General features: G+C 47.2%; 1 protein-coding gene across 1 annotated transcript; it reads left to right on the top strand.

Annotated features, from left to right (window-relative positions):
• Positions 1–742: 742 nt before the first annotated feature.
• Positions 743–19338, top strand: LOC135815232 (uncharacterized). The gene is made up of 25 exons (XM_065328501.1): positions 743–1124; positions 1423–1591; positions 2629–2725; positions 3502–3589; positions 4003–4048; positions 4634–4709; positions 4916–5024; positions 5482–5592; positions 6080–6124; positions 6823–6897; positions 7427–7494; positions 8001–8115; positions 8507–8577; positions 10051–10227; positions 11598–11639; positions 12358–12442; positions 13026–13112; positions 13453–13519; positions 13961–14107; positions 14462–14606; positions 14999–15056; positions 15375–15480; positions 15907–15962; positions 16223–16332; positions 17024–19338. The coding sequence occupies exons 1-25, from the start codon at positions 831–833 to the stop codon at positions 18849–18851; spliced, it is 4272 nt and encodes a 1423-aa protein (XP_065184573.1). The 5' UTR covers positions 743–830; the 3' UTR covers positions 18852–19338.
• Positions 19339–20761: the final 1423 nt, after the last annotated feature.

Genomic DNA, 20761 nt, shown 5'->3' with positions numbered 1-20761 from the left:
ATTATATGCACCAAATTTTCTGGTCAATGTTGATCTACGATAAATTTGCTCTCATTTGCCACCACCCATGTTTCGATACAGCCATCCGGAGCAGAGAAACAGCCAGAAGAAAAGCAAATTTTACACATTTGTTAAAAAGTGCCAAATGTTAAAAAATGCCAAATCACTTCGTACAGTGCTGGCAACTGAAATCCGACCCCCTGAGCGGTGGGTTCACATTCTAGCGGTCTCTGCTTGGTAGTTTTACCATCCCGTATTGGGTCTTTGCGATGTGAGCTCAGGGGGTCGGATTTCAGTTGCCAGCACTGTATGATGCTCTCACTGACTCAGTTCAGTAATGCATCTAATGAGTGACATGATCTAGTAGTAAGACTAAGAGAGACTAGCAAGAGTAAGACTAAGAGTAAGAGTAATAATAATTTTATATAAAATAATAAGAGTAAGACTAAGCTCAGCAGATCGGTATGACCGTGACCAATATCATGATTATGAGTACTGTAGGCTGATCATCATGCACTGATACATCCACACTACCACAGACTAGACGGGTAGATCTACACACAATCATTTTTATCTGTGTGTGTATCACCTGATCACTGACTGAGTCTGTGTGCTGGGTGGCCGGTAGTGACAGTACAGCCTACATGTAGACACTAAACTACAGCTCAAGTGTGATGCAAAGCCCGTGCACAGTCAGTGCAGCAAACCAAGGCTAAGTCTCGAGTCAAGAGGAAAAAATGTGATCATGTTGCTGTAGTAGTGTGGGGTTGAGCCGTGTCCGACTTCTCACTGAGAGTGAGGCTGCTGCTCCGATCTTGCTTGGTCTCCTAATGGACGGTACGGAGCAGCAGCACGCTGACGTGTCATTGGGCAGGCCGCTAAGCGGCCCGAATCGTTTGCGAACTCCTCGCAACAGCATCGACTTCATCGCCTTCAATCAAGCTCAAGGCATCGGCGGCGGTCGAGAGGACTCTGGTGGTCGCTCGCCAGGACTGCAGCCTAGTAATGGAGGAATGGCGAGACATACGGTGATGCAGCGACAACACGCTAGGCCTCAACAAGGCCATGGCCGTGGCACAGACTACCAAGTTGCCGTCAACTTGCCCAACGGTGACAAAGCCAAGGTAGGATCCGATCCAAATGGCCCAGTGCATCAACATTTTTTACGTTTTGTGTTGTATTTGTGTTGTGGGAGATATTCTGCATGCTTGCCACTCCAATGGAATCAGGTGTCCTTGACTGTTTCTCTTTGATTTTTCTTGGGTTTCTCTTTTCTCTGTGAGCAATCTTCGCGTCTAACGTGTCCCGTTCGAATTTTAAATCAACTAGAGGTCTTTCTCGTGGAATCAGTCTGACAGTGTGTGTGTGTGTGTGGCACAACTGTGTCCCTGTGCCTGTTGTGTGTGCATTTCTGCACTGCAGCTCTTCGGCAGAGCTGGCATGAGCGTGGAGTCGCTCATTCAGCCTCTGGTGCAAGACCTGCAGTGGAAAGAGTATCGAGTGGTACTGAGCGCGACACGAACGCAGGTGAATCGCGAAGAGTCTTCAGCAGTGCTGGATGGCAAGGATATTGACATCGAAGACACTGCAGGTACATAATACGCTGCAGAGACGGTGCAGTTTTATGGAGGAAATCATGGTTTCGTACTGAGTAATATAGTCCTCACCGTACATCATCATGTCATGGTAGATTCCAGTCCTGTTCTCTACATAATCATTACTTACAAGTACAAGTACGGAAGGCTCCTACATGGCCACTAACAAACTAGGCAGAGACCAGGGTAGAGGAAGAGTTACTCAACATAGTTTACACCAATACAATCATGTACACACAGCTGTTTTGTTGGGTTTTGAGCAGACTGATGCAGTGATGCTTGCCCTTGTCAGCTGCTACTGGAACCCACTAAGCTGCTAAAGGCACAGTCATTGGTACCATTACCAGTGCCACTGCTTCAAGCTTCAGTCAGACTGGAGAGCTAGCTAGCTAGTTTGTTACATGTTCCCTCGCAGTCAACACAGTCAGTACACTACACTGTGATTGTGCTGATGCAGGGTAAAGAGTCATCATTCTAGTACTTGCTCAGTTAGTTGAGAAGTGTTGTCTTCCTTCTCAGACATCATCAGCTTCCTGCCATCGAGTCACTACCACCATCCAGGCTGAGCATGACAGCATGAAAAGTGTAGCTGACCCGGTAAAGCATTGCAGCACTAGTGGCATACCTCTATGTAAGCAAATCATGCTTGCATCACACGTAGTAATGAACAACACAACTCCTGGAACTGGCGTACTTAGTTACTTTAGACATGCTGTTAGCACATAGTTTTCAGAAATTGTGGGGAATTCAGGATGTTCGTTATGGTGAAGTCAGTTAAATTGTCATGGCAAGTTTCCCCAGTAAGCAGTAGTTGCCCAAACGAACTTACTTTTCACAGAACACACATATCGTGGCGCAGGAAACCTTAGATTTCATAAATGTTCATGTGTGTGTGTGTGTGTGTGTGTGTGTGTGTGTGTGTGTGTGTGTGTGCGTGTGCGTGTGCGTGTGCGTGCGTGTGTGCGTGCGTGTGTGTGTGTGTGTGTGCATATGGTGATGGCGGCATGGGCATGTGCATGTCTTTGCAATTCAGCAATGCGGAAGAAGGCCGGTGAAGAGATACTGGAATCTGAAAAGATCTATTTCAACAGTCTCAATCTAGTGATCGACACGTATGCTGAACCGCTCAAGTAAGCACACTACAGTACTAATCCGGATTATGGTGAAAAAAGGAGGACAACATGTTACGAGTTATGACTAACTGTCCACCAACGTAACCAGACAGACAGGTAGTCATAACTCGTAACATTTTGTCCTCCTTTTTTCACACTACTAATCAGTGGCAGAACCGCCGTAATTTTCTAGATTGGCTTCTGTGTGAAGTCATACTAATGTTTGATTACAGTGCAAGGAAAAAAATCTGTAACAGAGCTAAGGTGTTAGAGTTTTCAGTAACTTTTCACTGGGGAAAGGCTTTGCAATTGTTGATTAAGAAGGAAATATTGGATTTTGTCGCCAGGGACAAATATGCATGGTGCACCCTTGACTCGCGAAATTCGCGATGTTTTGTCCCCGTTTTAAGTCTCTCTGTTTACGGTAAGTTTCCTGTTTAGCTCATTTTGAGTCCCTGCCATGGTCAGTTATGAACCTATATCAGAAGTTTTTTTGTGGAAAGCCAGTTGATATGCTCAGGGTTTCTAAAAAAATCACCATTAACGTTAGACTCAGTTAGACATCCGTAGGAACACCACCACCCTCTAGGATGAAGGCACAGATGCAGCTCCTAAAACCGTTTGGAGGGAGTAGATCAGGGGAGTAGATCAGCCCCACCACCAAATTTGTGAAAGAGCCCCACATGGCTACTGGATAGAATGATATTCAATTTCACATTGTTTAGTCCAGAACTGTGGAATATTGTCTACCCTCTGCACTTGTGGAAACTCTCATGTGGTGTACTATCGCGCAGGAAATGGAAATTGCACAAGGTCAGCCAGGACACCCTGTTCAGCGGTATCTATGGGCTACGCAAGCTGAGTGAGAATCTGATTGAAGAGGTGAGAATGCCACGGCTAGTATTAATAAATGCAGAATGCGCAAGTCATTGTGCGTCTGACCTGCCAACTATGGTACATCTGCAAGCGTGGCTATATGACCTAACAATGGCTGCATGCCTACGGGCTAGCTAGCTCCTAAGGTTTTAGGGTGAAAATCTGAAGGAAAGCCACATATAGCTTATAATATCAATTCGCTCTTAAAGCATCACAGTGCATATCGTACACATATTCCTATAGAACTTACACGCAATGCCCTAACATAGAAAGAGGTTATACCTGCTTGCAGTGGTCAGTTGATATGGACCACTTGAAGTCTTAATGCTTCATTTCTGCCTGTAGCAATGAGCATCCTCAGGCTCATGTCTATAACGAATACGTTTCTGGTGTTGTCAATTCTTGTATGTTGTTGGCAGCTTGAAGATGCATTAGAGCGGTGGCATGAAGAGAAGACTTGTGTTGGTAAGGTGTACTTCTCTCTTACCTACCCTACCTCGTAGGTGACATTGTGCATTTACCCATCCTCTTTCCACTCTCTCTCTCCTATTCCCAATTTGTTTGTTTTAAAAGCTCTTTAAGAAGAAGGTTACGTCCCTCATATTCATGAGTCCGAAACCTGAGTTTAGTGACCGGTCGGGGAGGGGCTGAGTTTAGTGGCTGGTTTGGGATTGTCTCACCTGCATCTCGTGAAATGCTTTCATCGCAGTGTGCTGCTGGGTTCGCTTTCACGGAGCACTAGCGTTATGGTCAGCTGATGTCTGTGCAGATTACTGTATTTGGAGAGTGTTGTTCGGGTTTGTACATGTACATGCCTGTCATGTCCCTACACGGGCCGTACGTGACCTTACAGAATATGTGCTGAAAAGCGGTGGCGCTTGATAAACATCAAAAATCCCCAACACTGGCTGAGTTTTGAATGAAGCTTGTATAATAAAACTTGTTTAGCTTGCCGTCGCACACGGTTGACTAGACTTCTCTAACATTTGGATGGATATCCGCTGGCTATGCGTTGAAAATTGAAATCAATGCTTGCTTTCTGATGTGCAGGTTGCATTCTGAACAGGCAGCCCAATTTCCCTGGAGTATTTGAGGATTACAGCTATTCTTACACAAAAGCAGCAAGGTAATGGTGTTCTGCAACATGGGAATGCTTCAGAGTTATTTGTACAACTTGAGTGTTTTGTCATGTTGGCCGTTACTGCTGTCTAGTCATGCCTAGAGCATTTAGTTCTTCTATGATTCTTACTCTGTTTCTCCATCGCATCCGCCCCCCCCCCCCTCTCTCTGTCTCTCTCTCTCCTCGCCCTCACTTTCTGGCACTCTACTCAGGCTCTTGCGTGAGAAGCGCAGCAGTCAGCACGACAACGGGTTTACGGCATTCATCTCTGCACAGAGAGGGAGTGCAGTGCACTCACTTGACTCACTTCTATTAGTACCGGTGGGTTTTAGCAATGGTGTGTGCTCTGTGTTAATACAGTGTACTTATTCTCTATCTTTCCTAGAATGAGCACGAGTTCGACTTTTTGATGAAGTAATAATCTGAGCTGTGTATTTTTGATGTAACTGTTATGCTTGGCTGTTACTATGTCAGTTGAAACGTTACCGATTGCATAGTTGTCTTGATATTGACTCCATTTGTTTCAGGTGGTTGTGCAAAGTGCAAAGTGAACGTCTTTTTCTTTTTTTTGCTGAGCCGAACCTGTTTTTAAAATTTCTTTTCGTCCAGTTAACTCCTATTTTCATTCTGAAAAAACAAACAGATGGTAAACTTGACCATTCTGTGGACAGCGTACACACTGCCTTGTGGCACTGGCTGCCATACGTAAGTTGTCTCTTGTCGGGGACATCATGGTTGACAGAATATCTTTTTGCGGGTTTCATCCTTCACTGCACAGAATCAACGGATTCAAACGTACGGTAAGCTATTGAGCGACTTGATGTATGCAACACCGGATGCCCACCACGACCGAGTGGAGCTTCAGAAGGTGACCAACGCTGTATCACAGGTATGCGCATACACTGCAGCTGTTGTCCACTGTAGACCGTCTCCATTTACGAATCGTAGTGAATAAAAAGAGTTACGGTTCACATGAGACTCATTGAGACCGAATGTCCCACATCCACAGGAATCATTGTGCCACCACCTCCCGGTAATTGGCACATAGTATAGAGTGCAGTTGTGGGTGACTGGGTTTTTATTTTCGGCGCATGACACTTAACTTTAACAAACTACTGTGATAGAGGTTATCCAGGTGATGTCAGAGGTCAATGAATATGCTACCATACCTTTATATACACATTTCATCCATATTAGAGCCGTTCTGCATCGCTCTCCGACACGTTACCACCTCCTTTTGCTCCATATATAGATATTTAGAACATGTACTAGTACTAGATATGTGAAGCTGGATATACGCTGTACAGACCGGTAATCTGTGTGTATTGAATACTCAGCTCATTGGCTATCTCCTGACATGCGTTCTTTCTCTGCAGCTGCTTGATAGACGGACAGAAGCACTGTCCAACGCTGAGAATCAGGTGCGTCGTTTTCACATATTCTTCAATGTTGGCATGGTAACACTGCTGGTAACATTTCAAGCAGCTGTTGAAGATTGTAGACCGGGGCCTGTCCTAAAGGGCATCTGTCAGCTACTTAGCTCCTTTGCTGCTTTGACTGCAGTCAGGCAGGTATTATTGTAGGAGAGATGACCGGCAGGTGTGCAGTAAAAATGGAAACTTCACCATACCATTGCTCTGAACTTTTCAATAGCCGCGGCCACAGCCATGAACTTGAGATTTCAGTTAACTCACGGTATGCTGTAGACTCTGAGCCTTCGTCTTGCACTGACACTCTGCAGTATGGTGTAGTCGGAGATTGAAAGAGTGTGCCAACGTACATCAGTGTGTAACCTTAGCAGCTGTGCGTATGTCTGCCAGCACTGTTGCAACTCTGGTAACTGTGAGCCAGACAGACGAATTCGGCATGGGAGTTTCCGCTGTTTAAGTCTTGCTCCCCGGCGTCTTTTAAGCGCTTTTCCAAGGAGATAAACAACTTTTTTACTAGCTAGCCCAGCATCCTCTACACTTGCAAGCACCTTGCCACCAGCAGTAGTTAGGAAATCTAGCTACTCTACAATGCCTGCGGCTCTAACACCTGTTAAAATTGCTGCTCTTCTATGGTACTGATCATGTTTGTGTCACCTGTCCTGTCATGGTTCTGTCGTGACTGCATGCAGGCGAAGCTGGAGTACATGCAAGCGCGTTTCACTCAGCAACTGCACCTCAACAGACCAATCGACTATGTTTTCCAAGTGAGTGCCCCTAACCCGTCCCCACAGCCATCAGCAAATATTAATTACCTGGAACTGGTCTTAAACCATGTCCTGCATTCACTGCAGCATGCCTCATACAGTGCATAGGCTGTTCTACAAACATACCACACTTAGCCATGCACCTGAACACACTGTTGACATGCTCATGATGTCACTGAGATTTAATTTGTGCCCATCAGATTGCCCGTTTGAAATCCCGTATGGTTTCGTCACTAACTATACGTTTGTTGTGACATGATTTCCACTGGCCTTTGCCAGTTCGTTTGTTCTCAATATCTTTATTGTACATAGTATGGCACTGCGTCTGCCATTATCACCTCTAGGATATTGTGCTGGTTGCTTGACAAGTGCGGCACTGGTCCGTGACTCAAGTAATATATTTGCTGCAACACTAGTGACCTAGGGGAACTATACTGTTTTCTTGTGCTGAGCCTATTTTTGGATACTCCCTGCTGTTGTTTCTGCACGAGTGTTCTACTTTGCATGGTCTTTTGTATGTGATGTGTAGCCCACAAAGCGGAAAAAGAACACTTCAAGCTCCAATATCACCTCTCCAACACCTGACTTCCTTGTGAGGTATGATAGCCTATGTACTCCAAGTTGCAAGGTTGAAAAACTTTTTTTCGTTCTTTACCACTACACAGTGTGTGTGTGTATCTTATTCTAGTGAAATGAAAGTTTAGTTACAGATAGTGCATGCTACTACACTCTGCACATCTTTGCTGTGCTGACTCAAGGTAACGGACCATCAAGCAGAACAATCAACCACCCCATCCTGTAGCCTTTGTGAAGTATTATACCTACAAGCACCCTCCTTAGCCGCAGTGTTTTGGTCAGAGGCGAAAAAAAGACAGTTCAGGCTGGTGTAGAGTGCATTCACATCTAACTTTCTTGCTGTTGAAGTGTGTTTCTTCTTGCACACTGAGTTTTCTTTCAGTGGCTGCTTCACCCCTCTCGGCCTTGCAGACTTTGAAGTTGAATGCTTGTGTGCCCAAGTATAGAGTAGAAGACAGTAATGGTTGCTGAAGCATGGCTTCTAGGCTGCAGCAGAAATATCTCTGTCTTCCACTGTCGCTACACAGTTGTGGGGATGTGCAGCTTACCGACTCTCGGCCGAACAGCAAAGGACTTAGCAAGCAGGAGCCGAACCTGGCGAACCGCCGCTACATCCAGGAGGGCCCGGTCCAGTTGACTATGGTATGGATAGTCGGGGGAGTTTGGTTGGATACTGCTACCGATGAGTTTTTGTGTGCACTTCTATATTTCCACTGCTTCATAACACGGGTATTTTGTTGTAGGGAGTAGGGTCTACTTCTCTTTTAAAACACGTCCTATAAGAAGATGCCACAAGAACGCCTCGGCCAGGATCTATTCTTGCAGTTATGTAAAGATTGAAACGGTTATTTACAGTACCTTGGACAGGACTATCCAAAAAATGTGTATATTTCATAGGTCATACTTTGCAAGCAACTGCAATTTTTTCATGATAAATCCCACTTACCTCCAGCCTAAGATCGATAATATTAATGTGAGCTTTTATATCGTTAATGTGTGCTATGATTACTGTGTTTCGTGGTGTGGTGTGCAGATTTCAAAGAGTGCCACGAAAGATCGCTATCTATTCCTGCTCAGTGATGTAATATTCTCAGCAAAGCGAAAGTAAGTATGGCTCATTGACTCATGCAGTTTGAATTCTTTATTCTCACGATGGCACCATCGCCAATAAAATATAAATATATGAGAAGGTGAGATTGTGGGTTAAACAGTTGGAAAGTGATTTACATCACTTTGAACTTTACAAGTATGGGAGAGGGTGAGCGCTGCAGGAGCAGATTGAGTTAATCAGCAGCGAGCAGATTTCTTGTTTGAAAGCAGGTCGGGAGGAGACGTCACGAATGCTAGCAGGGAGGGCATTGTAGTATTCTAGGGACTTGTTAGCCTGGTCACTGCAAGAACAGGGTTTACTCATGCAGTTAGCCTGGTCACTGCGAAAACAGTGCTAAACCACATCAGCATAGCTCAGTCATGGAATAGAGGACTTTGAGTTGCCAAGCTAAGAGTTCGTAAAGCTCATCCGATATTACATGTTATGGTCCAAAGGAGACGGCAGATGCCGGAGCCCCCACCACCACCACCTACCTGCACATACATTTTGAAGGCGATCTTTCACGATCCATTTTCCACACAGCTTGGTTTGAGTGCTTACAGAGGCATTCAGGTTCTGAGTAACAGTAACTACACATCTACACGTTCCAACTGCATTGGGTTTAGAGAGGACTTGTTTCCAACTGCATTGGGTTTAGAGAGGACTTGTTTCCAACTGCATTGGGTTTAGAGAGGACTTGTTTCCAACTGCATTGGGTTTAGAGAGGACTTGTTTCCAACTGCATTGGGTTTAGAGAGGACTTGTTTCCAACTGCATTGGGTTTAGAGGACTTGTTTCCAACTGCATTGGGTTTAGAGAGGACTTGTTTCCAACTGCATTGGGTTTATAGAGGACTTGTTTCCAACTGCATTGGGTTTAGAGAGGACTTGTTTCCAACTGCATTGGGTTTAGAGAGGACTTGTTTCCAACTGCATTGGGTTTAGAGAGGACTTGTTTCCAACTGCATTGGGTTTATAGAGGACTTGTTTCCAACTGCATTGGGTTTAGAGAGGACTTGTTTCCAACTGCATTGGGTTTATAGAGGACTTGTTTCCAACTGCATTGGGTTTAGAGAGGACTTGTTTCCAACTGCATTGGGTTTAGAGAGGACTTGTTTCCAACTGCATATTGATGCTGTTGTCACTGCTGTGAGTACCCTGTGTGTCTGAAAGCGTCTGAAATCACACAAGTTGTTATGTATGTATGATATTTTGCATGTGTGCATCGCTATGCACATGTCTGTATGCTGCATTGTGTGTATGTGTGCATTGATATGCACATGGCTGTATGCTGCATTGTGTGTATGTGTGCATTGATATGCACATGTCTGTATGCTGCATTGTGTGTATGTGTGCGTTGATATGCACATGGCTGTATGCAGCATTGTGTGTATGTGTGCATCGCTATGCACATGTCTGTATGCTGCATTGTGTGTATGTGTGCATTGATATGCACATGGCTGTATGCTGCATTGTGTGTATGCTTAGAGCTACAGCGACGACGTCATCAAACAGCTTTCACATGAAGGATCGGCAGAGGATTCGTGACGTGTGGATAGCCCAGTGTCCGGAGGATCTGCAAACGGAGCTCTCTGACTTTGGCTTGGAGCCACACTGCTCCTTCCTGATGGGATGGCCGCTTGCAAACTATGTAGCAACATTCAGGTTAGTTGCTGCAATGAGCCAGAGCAATGCTGTTGTAAACTTGTAATCCTTCGACTCCCTAGCACTTGTCCAAGATGTGATCACCTGTCTATGTACTGTGAAGCAAGTTCACCTCTAACACTGGGTACCGAGATGTGGTGAGATGTACATGCTACTGCTGCTGGCACTCGGGGGAGCAGGGCATGATGTACATGTGTTTACAGCACCAATCCAGCACTGATGTGTGGCCGCTACGGCCAGCAACACGTGCACTAGCCCCGGGCTGCCCTCCTGCAGTGAAGGGCTGTAAGATGCAGTCCTGTGTGCATTGGTGCACGTGCTGATCCAGCCCCTTCACTGCTGCTGGTACTGGCCAAGACGAAGCAAAACCCACTTAACCTGTCACTCCACTGCCGCAGACTGACCACCCCTGTGTTAGAAATTCTCCAGCGCCGATAACAAATGCCACAGTGACTGAGAAAATCAGCTTGTAGGCCCCGCTTCTTCATATTCAGAGGCTGTACTGCAATGGCGTGGACTGTTGATGTGTAAAGAGTACACGTGTTACAGTGCAAGTCGGTAGCGTTCTTAGTTCATGACCAAGTGGTGTGATCATCCGAGTTGTCATAATGGGCTAAAACAGCAGTTCACATTAATCGTATCATGTTTTGATTGAGAACTTCACAGTAAAACGATATGTACGTAGGAGAACAGTGTAGTGTAATGGTAAAAAATTGATGAAAAGTCTCGCTTGTTGGGAGGGCGAAGAGGGTAAGGCTGTGTTTACATGAGAAATTTCAACCCAGGTCGAGTTCAGCCCGGGTTGAAAGTCTGTACGATAGACAAAATAGGTGAGCGTTTACATGGAGACAGTTGACCCGGGTCAAACACTGATATGCCGCCAAAACTCCACTTCTAGAGTCCTGTATGGTCACGTGAATCCGTTCGCGCGAAATTTGCATGTGCAGTGCTGTTCGAACCTGGCGCGAGATACACACAGAAGTACGTTTGTACGATTTTCTTGACACCCGGGGCGAAATTTCAACCCAGGTCAAGCGCAACGCATCATGTAAACGCGCCATTCATTTTGTGTACATGGCGGGTTGAAATTTGACCCGGGTCGAACTCAACCCGGGTTGAAACGCCTCATGTAAACACAGCCTAACATTCATAGTTTTCTGCGTGTCACGGTATCATAGATGTCATGTTTCCACGTCACCTTGGCTGCCAGTTTTGATATCAAGTTGTATGGTGTATTGATATCGGGTTGTGTGGTGTATTTGGAATTGCTGTCACTAACTGGTTGCATTGTCTGCTTGTCCGCGTGTTGCCCTTCTAACCGACTACTACTGGTTCTACTGTCTCCATTGTCTGCTGTGTTCTGTGTGCAGCACACCCCAGGAGAAAGAGATGTGGTTCTGCCTGCTGAAGACGTAAGTGTACATTTTTTATTTATTTATTTTACTGAAGACAAAACCTACTTGTGTAGGAAATGGGGAGAGGAGTACCAGGACAGCACAACATTGGGAAGAGTAGGGGCTCCAAGAAGGAACCTGTGCCGGTGAGGCAAGCCAACAACGCTGACTTGTGGTCTTGGCGTAACCGCGAGCATGCGCACCTGGTTATCGTGCTGGGAAGATTGCACGTGCTAGAACATCATATCCATATGCATGTAGCAATGGGACAGTGCAGCTTTGTCTATATTACTACTCCTCGGTATTAGTAAACATCCCCCCGGTATTGTGGCAGTGACAGGGGGAAGGTTTCTACTGCCTTAAACTAGAGTCTATTTCTGGCGAGACACAACCGAACTGGCCAGTCGTTTCCCTTCTGTCTGTTCTTGGCATTCAAGCTAAGTGACAGTTAGTGTTACACACGCACACACACACACACACACACACACACACACACACACACACACACACACACACACACACACACACACACACACACATACACACACACACACACACACACACACACACACACACACATACACACACACACACACACACACACACACATCATTTGCTTCAGTTCTACTTAGCAGAGACATTGCACTGTCATTCAGGACTGGTAATGGCACGAGTACATGGAGACCTTGTGTAGATGCACATGCCATCCATTCTGTGTTATGCCGACTGCTTACAGGCAAATTGAGGAGCCTTGTGAGGAGAGCCAGCGTCAGACAGTGCCCATTTGCATTCTGAACAAGGCTACAGGCAATTCTACTGCAGTAAGTCAGGCAAGCATTGTTAACTTTACCTCACATCAGCATGCCGCAAACTATCAGTGCATTGGATGCATTTCATGATGATGGTTATGGCAAGAAGGTTCTATCACTCCGTTACCATGGTTATCTGTCCAAGCTATATAACAGAATAACTGTATATTGCCTGGATCACTATGGAGCTCGGCATATGTACTTTGATGCCACTTTTGTATGAAGTTTATTCACTAATGGCTATAATAAACTCTTTCTTTCTCTCTCTCTCTTTCTCTCTTTTCTCCCTCCCTCCCCCTCCCTCTCTATCTATTGCCCCCCCCCCTCTCCCTATCTATCTATCTATCTATCTAACTCTATGTATCTATCTCTTTCTCTGTGTGTGTGTCTCTCCCCCCCCCCCCCCCCCCACACACACGCATACATGTACGTACTCAATCTACATCTCGTTCTCTCTCTCTATCTATCTCTCTCTCTCTCTCTTTTTTTTCTCTCTCTCTTTTTTTTCTCTCTCTTTCTCTCTCTCTCTCTCTCTCTCTCTCTCTCTCTCTCTCTCTCTCTCTCTCTCTCTCTCTCTCTCTCTCTCTCTCTCCAGTATGTTCCCAAGAAGATCATTGAAGTGTCCACTGCGCACACGATTAGGGATGTAATGAACATGGCTCTGGAAATCTGGAAGATTGAGGTAGGTATTGAAAACAGTGTCGGTGAACGTTTTGTGGGATAGTTCCAGCACTGTGGGCGCGAAAATCGATTCTGGAAAAATATAATGCACCTACATTTCGAGTAAGTGTCATGTTACATGGTGATGTCTGCGACCTTCATTCTCTCCACAGCATTGGCTGTGAGAGAGAAAACAGACGACATGGTTTGTGCAGTGAATGAGACTGGGCAACTGTGTGAGAGAAACCAGTCCTGCATGCAGCAGGCTCGGATACAATAGCAACCTCAGGGACCCCATGTACGCAACGAGCCGGCAATTCCCAAACAATGTATTCTCTGCATTCTGTTGTGACTGCTGTCAGGATGATATAACACGGTACTGCATGTCCGTCCATTCAGGCAAGGAGGAGAATTCATTTCCTCTCTTCGGTAAGTCAACAGTTACCGTATCTTCCAGAGTACAAGCCGCACTTTAAGCACCGGTATTATTCACCCGATAAAAGTTGGCTTATACATGTACTACGATGTACTACGATGTACTACGATGTACTACGATGTACTACGATGTACTACGATGTACTACGATGTACTACGATGTACTACGATGGTCAAATTCATGGTGATCAACAGGGTAGATATCTGTATTTCGTGACAGCTAATCTGGGCCAGCCAGCAAAGCATGAATGCTAAAAGGTTCTTCAATAACGCTATTCAATGGCGAGACACATCGACGCCACGGCAAACAGCTGATAGGAGCAGCAATACGATCATACAGATACTGAGATAGCAACACCCGGACACGACAGATGTAGCTTTCATGGAGGTCATTGTTGCCTGTGTCTGTCTATGTCATGGGTGACTACTATGCAGGTCATGAGCGGCCCTACTCCATAAAGCTGTTTATGAACACAAGGCGGCTGGACAGCAACAGCGTCAATGAGGATACCCGGCTGCAGCAAACCGCGCCGTTTCAGTTTGTCTTGCGAACATGCCAGTCACGTGTGCCGTACTTCTCTGGTGAGTCACTATGTGTGCCACTTCTTGTCTTGCTGCCAGTGCATACTATGTAGGAGTGTGTGTATCCATGGGTGTGTGCTTGGGCTCGTGACGATCTAATTATAGTACCCTATTTTGCTCCTTGCAAAATCATCACTGTTCATCACTTCCATCAGTTACATTCATCAGTTGCATCACTGTTCATCAGTTATCTACAGGTTTGTGAACCTTTTTCTGTGCGGCTACATTGTCGAACAGACGCTCTCATTCTCAGTGCACATTCAAAATCTGGGAGCTAGATAACTCCGTGTTATGCTTCCCACCCCCAACTTTAAAACTCCTGCTCTATGTTTGGTATTTACGTACCTACTTCAGGAGAGAAACAGCAGCCCCGCAGTCGCCGTGCAAGGAACCGGGGAATTGGCCGCTCAGTCAGTTCCACTCTTGTGCACTTGATTCTCCCGCGCAACAGAGGCCGAGAAAACCCGACCATCAACGACGAAGAAGAGGATGTACCTCCGTGAGTGCATGCAGCCCTAGTGGACGTTGCTTCAGACACTGCCTTTGCCCAGCTTGGGCTTATCATGGGAGCATCTCTGCTCGTAGACGTGTGCTAATGTGGCTCAAAGGACCCCTAACCTGAACTCAAGGCTATCGTTGTCTGGCAGTTCTCGTGCCACCTGACTTCTGAATGACACTCTGGTATGAGTGCTGGTCTGAATATTACATGCATCTTGAAACAGGTGCATGCTACCAGTGTTACACTGTGGGCCTTCATGTAAACACAGGTGCATGCTACCAGTGTTACACTGTGCTTCATGTAAACACAGGTATAAGTAAGTTCAGACATTGACAGCATCACAGCGGTAATTATAACAGAGTGGTGTGTTTGTGTCCATGCCCAATTTGCAGGACGTTTGGCCAGCCCTTGGAGCGGGTCTTTTCACCGGATATTCCTTCCTGGCTGCAGGTAAATTGGCGTCACAGTGCCAAACTGATGTTCTCCACTTTTGACATTGTCACTCTTTTCTCTCACATGAATAGGTGTCTGTCTCATTGAACGTCATGTCCAGCCAGTTCAAGAAGCCTCTTGCAGTCTTGGGTGCTCTGGCTGGACTGCTGACGGTATTGGTTTTCCAAAATTTCTGCGGCGTTGTCTTTGTCCACCTAATGGCAAGAAGCGGTCGTTGATCATATCACTCCCTGTGTTTCTTAGTGTTACCAGCCAGAGTGTCAGTGAGTGAGTGAGTGTATGATGGTGTTTCCACGGTTACTTCTTGCTGCGCAGATTGCGTTGGTCCGACTGTACATGGATGGTCCGGACACCAATGGCATACTACGCAGGTCGGCCAGCGCCCGACAGGTGCGCGAACTGCGCGAGGACATTGACCGAGGTACGTGTGACGTTACACTGAGTCAGGTCGATACTATGGTAGACTAGGTTCATGCTCAGTATAGATATACTGTACTGTGAAACCTGTGAAAGTTAAAAAAAAAAAAAAGACCACTTCAATCAGGACCAAGGGCCGCTACTCCCAGCCAAATTACCCTGGATAAGGAGACCACCTGGCGACAGAGACCACGTTTTGAAGGTCCCTTGAGCAGTCGTCTTAGACAGGTGTCACTGTGTGTTACAAGTACAAGTACTTGAGCTGAGATCACACTGGTGTACTGCATAAGTCAATACAGGTCGAACAAACACTATTCACGCTCGTAGTTGTAAGCCCCGGATGATTACCTGCACTGCGGGTGCGTTCCAGGCGCTGCTGCTGCTTCAATGATGCGAGGCGGATGTATGTTTTGTTTTCTGTTCTTTTCAGGACTTGAACCAGACATTGCTGGGTCACCGGTGCTGTGTATCGGGGCGCTGATAAAGGTTAGAATGGTGTTTGTTGGTTGGTAGGTACTTCAAGTCGCTCTGCTTCAGTTCTGACTGCCTGTTTTGTGATCTCGTTGTGAGCACCCTCTTTGATGCTACTTCCAATGCCAGCAAGGCATTGTTGCCGATCCAAATAATATTCATTTCTGATCACTAAACGTCAGGTTAGATACAAATAATCGTAAGGCTGCCTTTCAAAATGTTCATTCCTTTTTCTTTTAATTTTATGCTCCCTCCCCACCCCTATCTATTTGCAGGAATTTTTGAGAAGCGTTCCGGGATACATTCTGAATGGTGACTTGTACACGGAGTGGGTGGCTTGCCTCGATCCTTCAGGCGATGCTGCGAAGGTGAAGCAAGTGCGGAGGTGAGTACGTGCATGTCATGCAGGGCTTGCATGTGGCTTTTGGGTACTGTAAAAGCCGAAGAACATGCACAGTGAAGGAGAAAGTATCGATAATTGTTGCATACCTGGATATGGAAGATAATACTTTGTCGGAGGGACTTGCCCACCACACCGATTAGTTAACCCTCTCTCTGTCTTTCTCACTCTGCTCTGTCTGTCTGTTGGTCCTCTCTCTCTCTCTCTCTCTCTCTCTCTCTCTCTCTCTCTCTCTCTCTCTCTCTCTCTCTCTCTCTCTCTCTCTCTCTCTCTCTCTCTCTCTCTCTCTCTCTCTCTCTCTCTCTCTCTCTCTCTCTCTCTCTCCCTATCCCTCTCCCTCTCTCAGGCTCTCTTCCTCTCTCCCTCCCGCCTTCTCTCTCTCTCTCTCTCTCTCTCTCTCTCTCTCTCTCTCTCTCTCTCTCTCTCTCTCTCTCTCTCTCTCTCTCTCTCTCTCTCTCTCCTATTCCTCTCCCTCTCTCAGGCTCTCTTCCTCTCTCCCTCCCGCCTTCTCTCTCTCTCTCTCTCTCTCTCTCTCTCTCTCTCTCTCTCTCTCTCTCTCTCTCTCTCTCTCTCTCTCTCTCTCTCTCTCTCTCTCTCTCTCTCTCTCCCCCCCCCCCCAATCCTTCCCTCCCTCCTCACTCTCTTTTTTCTTCTTCATTGGTTTTCACACAACTAGGATGCTTGAGCGACTGCCGATGGCCAACCAGTTGCTGCTGCATAACTTCTTCGTCATTCTGGCCAAGATTGCTGAAAACCATGCCGTGAATCAGATGCACAGCGAGAATGTGGCCATCTGCGTGTCTCCCAGCCTTCTATCGCCAGCCGATGATATGCAGGTCCTGAAGAATGAAGTGCCACCCCTCATTCAGTTCATTGTGCAGAATATCGATGAAATCTTTGACGGCTATGACACGCCAGTTGTGGTGAAAGCGGCCAACGACATCAAGGAACGTACCAAGCTCGAGGGCTTGGAAGAGGGCCTGGAGAGCCCAGAGTTCAGTCCCGATCATCAGCAGCATGCGGTGAGTGATCCCAACCTGAGATCCACACTGCTTTCATCTAGCAACGATGAGCTAGCTGATGATGAGCCAGCACCGTCCGGTATGGCCATGAACCACTCAACTTCGAGAATGTTCTCCAGCAGCACACCACTTCTCTTCAACGACGACACGCACACACCGACAACCCACCTTGCCGCTCACAGCATGGGAGAGAGCAGCGATGTTACCAACGGCGGCGAATCGCTGTCCAGTATCAGTGCAGTGAGTGGCATTGCCGGTGATAGCAGCATGGCGTTGAGCTCATCACCCCAGCTCCCACGCAGCACTGCACACATACCGCCTGGCCCGGGGCAAGTGGCACGTGCCAATGCTGCCGTGTGGCGAGCAGGCAGTGTTGACACCGCCGTCAGCACCAACTCCCCGGCGGGGTCTCGCCTGGTGGTGTATCGACATCGACAGGCGCAGCAGCGCGCTTTGGAGGCCCAGCAGGCAGCGCCGGGTGGCGGTAGCATGGCGGACACTGCATCGTCCGGCTCACAGAGAACCAAGCTACACTCGTCCGCGTCTATGTTCGTCGATCAACTGGCCATGGGCCGGTCACCGGGCATGCCACATCGCAACGCAACAGCAGCTGATCTGGACGCTGAGGCCGCCGCCGGTACACGCAGCCTGCAGGAGCTCTATGAAATCTACAGCGTAAGATCGCATGGCAAGAATCAAGATCGCAAGCGCTCTAGTGTTTCACTGCCGCCGACTGGCTTCCACTCGGCCTCCCTACCGACCACACCATCCCATAGCTCAAAGATGTCTTCAACAACCAGCCGGCTAACAAGAGAGGTGGACCAAACACAGTCTGAGCGCATTCGGCGCAGCATGGGAAGGCACTGGTACTCTCTGGACAATCCCGAGCTGGACAATGAGAACAAGCAGGCCCAACCTCCAGCGCAATCAACACAACCGGCACAATCAGCAGCATCCGCTGACCAGAGCATGTCCCAGTACGCAAGCTCTCCACCGCAGCGACCTGCCGCTCGCGTCGCTGCCAACGATGACGCCCTGTACACTGTGCTGCACGAACGACTGGGTCTTACAAAGGCTAGTACTGCTGCTGCTGCTGGCAATGCAGCTGCATCCCAGAGCGACAACTCACCAGCATCAGCACGCAGACCTACCATACGAGTGCAACAAACGGCCACACAGAGGTACGACGATAGCAGCAGCGATAGCGGCAGTGACGATTCAGACGAGGGGCCCGCCGCGACGGCCTTCCTGAGCCCGAATGAAAAGTTCCTTGCACAGCAGCAGACGCGCTCGCTCGGCAAGGCACGCGGTGCAGCTGCTGTCAGTCGAACTGTTGACGGCCAGGTAAGTGCAACCCTGTATACACGGCGATCGTCAGTATCAACGGTGCCTGCACGAGTAACGACGAAAGCGTTCGAACTGCCCATGCCCCGTCAGCCTGTCTTTGAAGACGTCAAGTTTGATGAGGAGTCTTACGTTTAGACACATGTAACTACTGACTAGGCTTCTCACTCGTAGGACAGTTAGGCTCTTCTCCTCAGCAATGTTTTTTTTCTTCTGAACTCGTATACCAGAAATGCACTACAGCCCTATAGCCAGATATTTCCATTCTTTTACATTAGATCTGCCTTGAACAGTGATCAGCTATGTTGCGCCACTATGGTGATGATGATGATGTGTGTGTGTGTGTGTGTGTGTGTGTGTGTGTGTGTGTGTGTGTGTGTTTTCGATCGGTAGTTTTGTTTGATGTTGTTTCCATTGTAATAACCCGCAATAACCCACATCATGACTTCTCTCCGTCATTTGATCAGACAGGCTCCATGAACAGCAACACTAACTTACATTTATAACCATGTCACAGGAATGAACAACCCTATCAGATCGGCAGCAGCTGCGACGGCAGCATGCTCTACTGCCACACTAATGACAGTCACGCTCGCAGTGCGGGTATAACTAAACTTAGGAGAGAGAGAGGGATCATTGTGCGTTTGTCTGCATGCCTGCGTGCCCACGTGTAGTAAGTCCACACTGCCAAACCTCCTGGCTATGTCTGCCTGCACAGTGCCCACGTGTAGTAAGTCCACACTGCCAAACCTCCTGGCTATGTCTGCCTGCACAGTGCTACTGCTACTAGCTACGCTGTGCCATGTGCCCATGATGTTAGGTATTGTTTTCAATCTCCGGCTTCAGTTCACACAGTACCCTGGTAACAACCTGGTCTTATTATCATGGTGTAGAAGTGTTCAGTCTGAGCAAGTCGGTATAAACCGTGACCTTACACCTTTAGCTGATACATGTCACGATGTACACCTTACACCTTAGCTGATACATGTTTACCATGTAAATAAAAAACAACAACAACAACAACAACATAATTGTACATGTACATGTAGTGTTACAATACTGTCAGTCTTCAGCGCCCAACAGTACTGTACGTATCGGTACTTTCAGTGCCGGGTTCTTTGTCCAAGCGGGTCCAAGTCCCCCCTCCCCCAACTCTGGAGCAGACACTATTGTATAATTATAGTTAGCCTTTGCCAGAGCTATAGGCACGTTGCAGTGCAAGCCAAAATGATCCCACCTTGAATGTGTGTAACCAAATGCCTACCCTCTGTCCATCATTACAAACGGTGTTCCTTGATTTTGACTCGGTCAACTGCTGCTGTCTGTCCACATGACATGGTCCATGCCCCAGCCCAAGATCGACCCATGCTCACCACCCCCCCCCCCCCCCCCCCCGGGGTAATTACCACGAAATACCAGATCACGAGACTCATGACCATGTCCTAGGCTGTCAGAAAAGCCACTCGCTCCATTTGGTCATTTGGGCCTCAGTACACATGGTACAAGCTTGATACAATCATGTAGATCTACTTGACATGTTATACCTTGTATAATGTAATTGTAAAGTCACTAGCATAATTGCATGATTGTACTTCAGTAGTTCAGTACATCGGTATTGTAAAACCATAGTATTACAACTGCCGCAGATCAGTGTATGCCGGCATGTAATGACAGTGCTAGTGGTGTGATCATGAGCTCAGTACTTACATTGTACTTACTTGGTGATGGACATGGTGCAGATACATGATGATTGTATCGATAGTTGCCGACTTGGTGCAGAAATACAACAGTCACAGACTCACTGCAACACTCCGCAGCAGGCCCACCCGCGGCCCGTCCACTGAGTTGCAGTGTCTTCGCGCCAGCTACCTCAAGCCAAGGAGTCAAGACGAGCAAGTGATTCGCATGAGCTATGGTGGCTTGATTATTATTTTTGGGATACAAGCACGAGCCACCAGACATACTTCAAAATTATGTCTGATTATTTCATGAAGGGGTGCACTATACCATGCTATACTGCGTGTACTTGCATGTACGTCTCTGCATTT

Source organism: Sycon ciliatum, chromosome 4, assembly GCF_964019385.1.
Source record: "Sycon ciliatum chromosome 4, ocSycCili1.1, whole genome shotgun sequence".
NCBI classification, from domain to species: domain Eukaryota; kingdom Metazoa; phylum Porifera; class Calcarea; order Leucosolenida; family Sycettidae; genus Sycon; species Sycon ciliatum.
This window is presented reverse-complemented; position numbering and strand designations above follow the sequence as displayed.

What these genes read in the sequence shown, in the direction of transcription:
- LOC135815232 (XM_065328501.1), top strand. Translation starts at nt 831, where the DNA reads ATGGACGGTACGGAGCAGCAGCACGCTGACGTGTCATTGGGCAGGCCG. An exon ending in ACACCTGACTTCCTTGTGAG is followed by an intron (nt 7,495 to 8,000) that starts GTATGATAGCCT and finishes GTCGCTACACAG; the next exon opens with TTGTGGGGATGTGCAGCTTA. An exon ending in AACTATGTAGCAACATTCAG is followed by an intron (nt 10,228 to 11,597) that starts GTTAGTTGCTGC and finishes TTCTGTGTGCAG; the next exon opens with CACACCCCAGGAGAAAGAGA.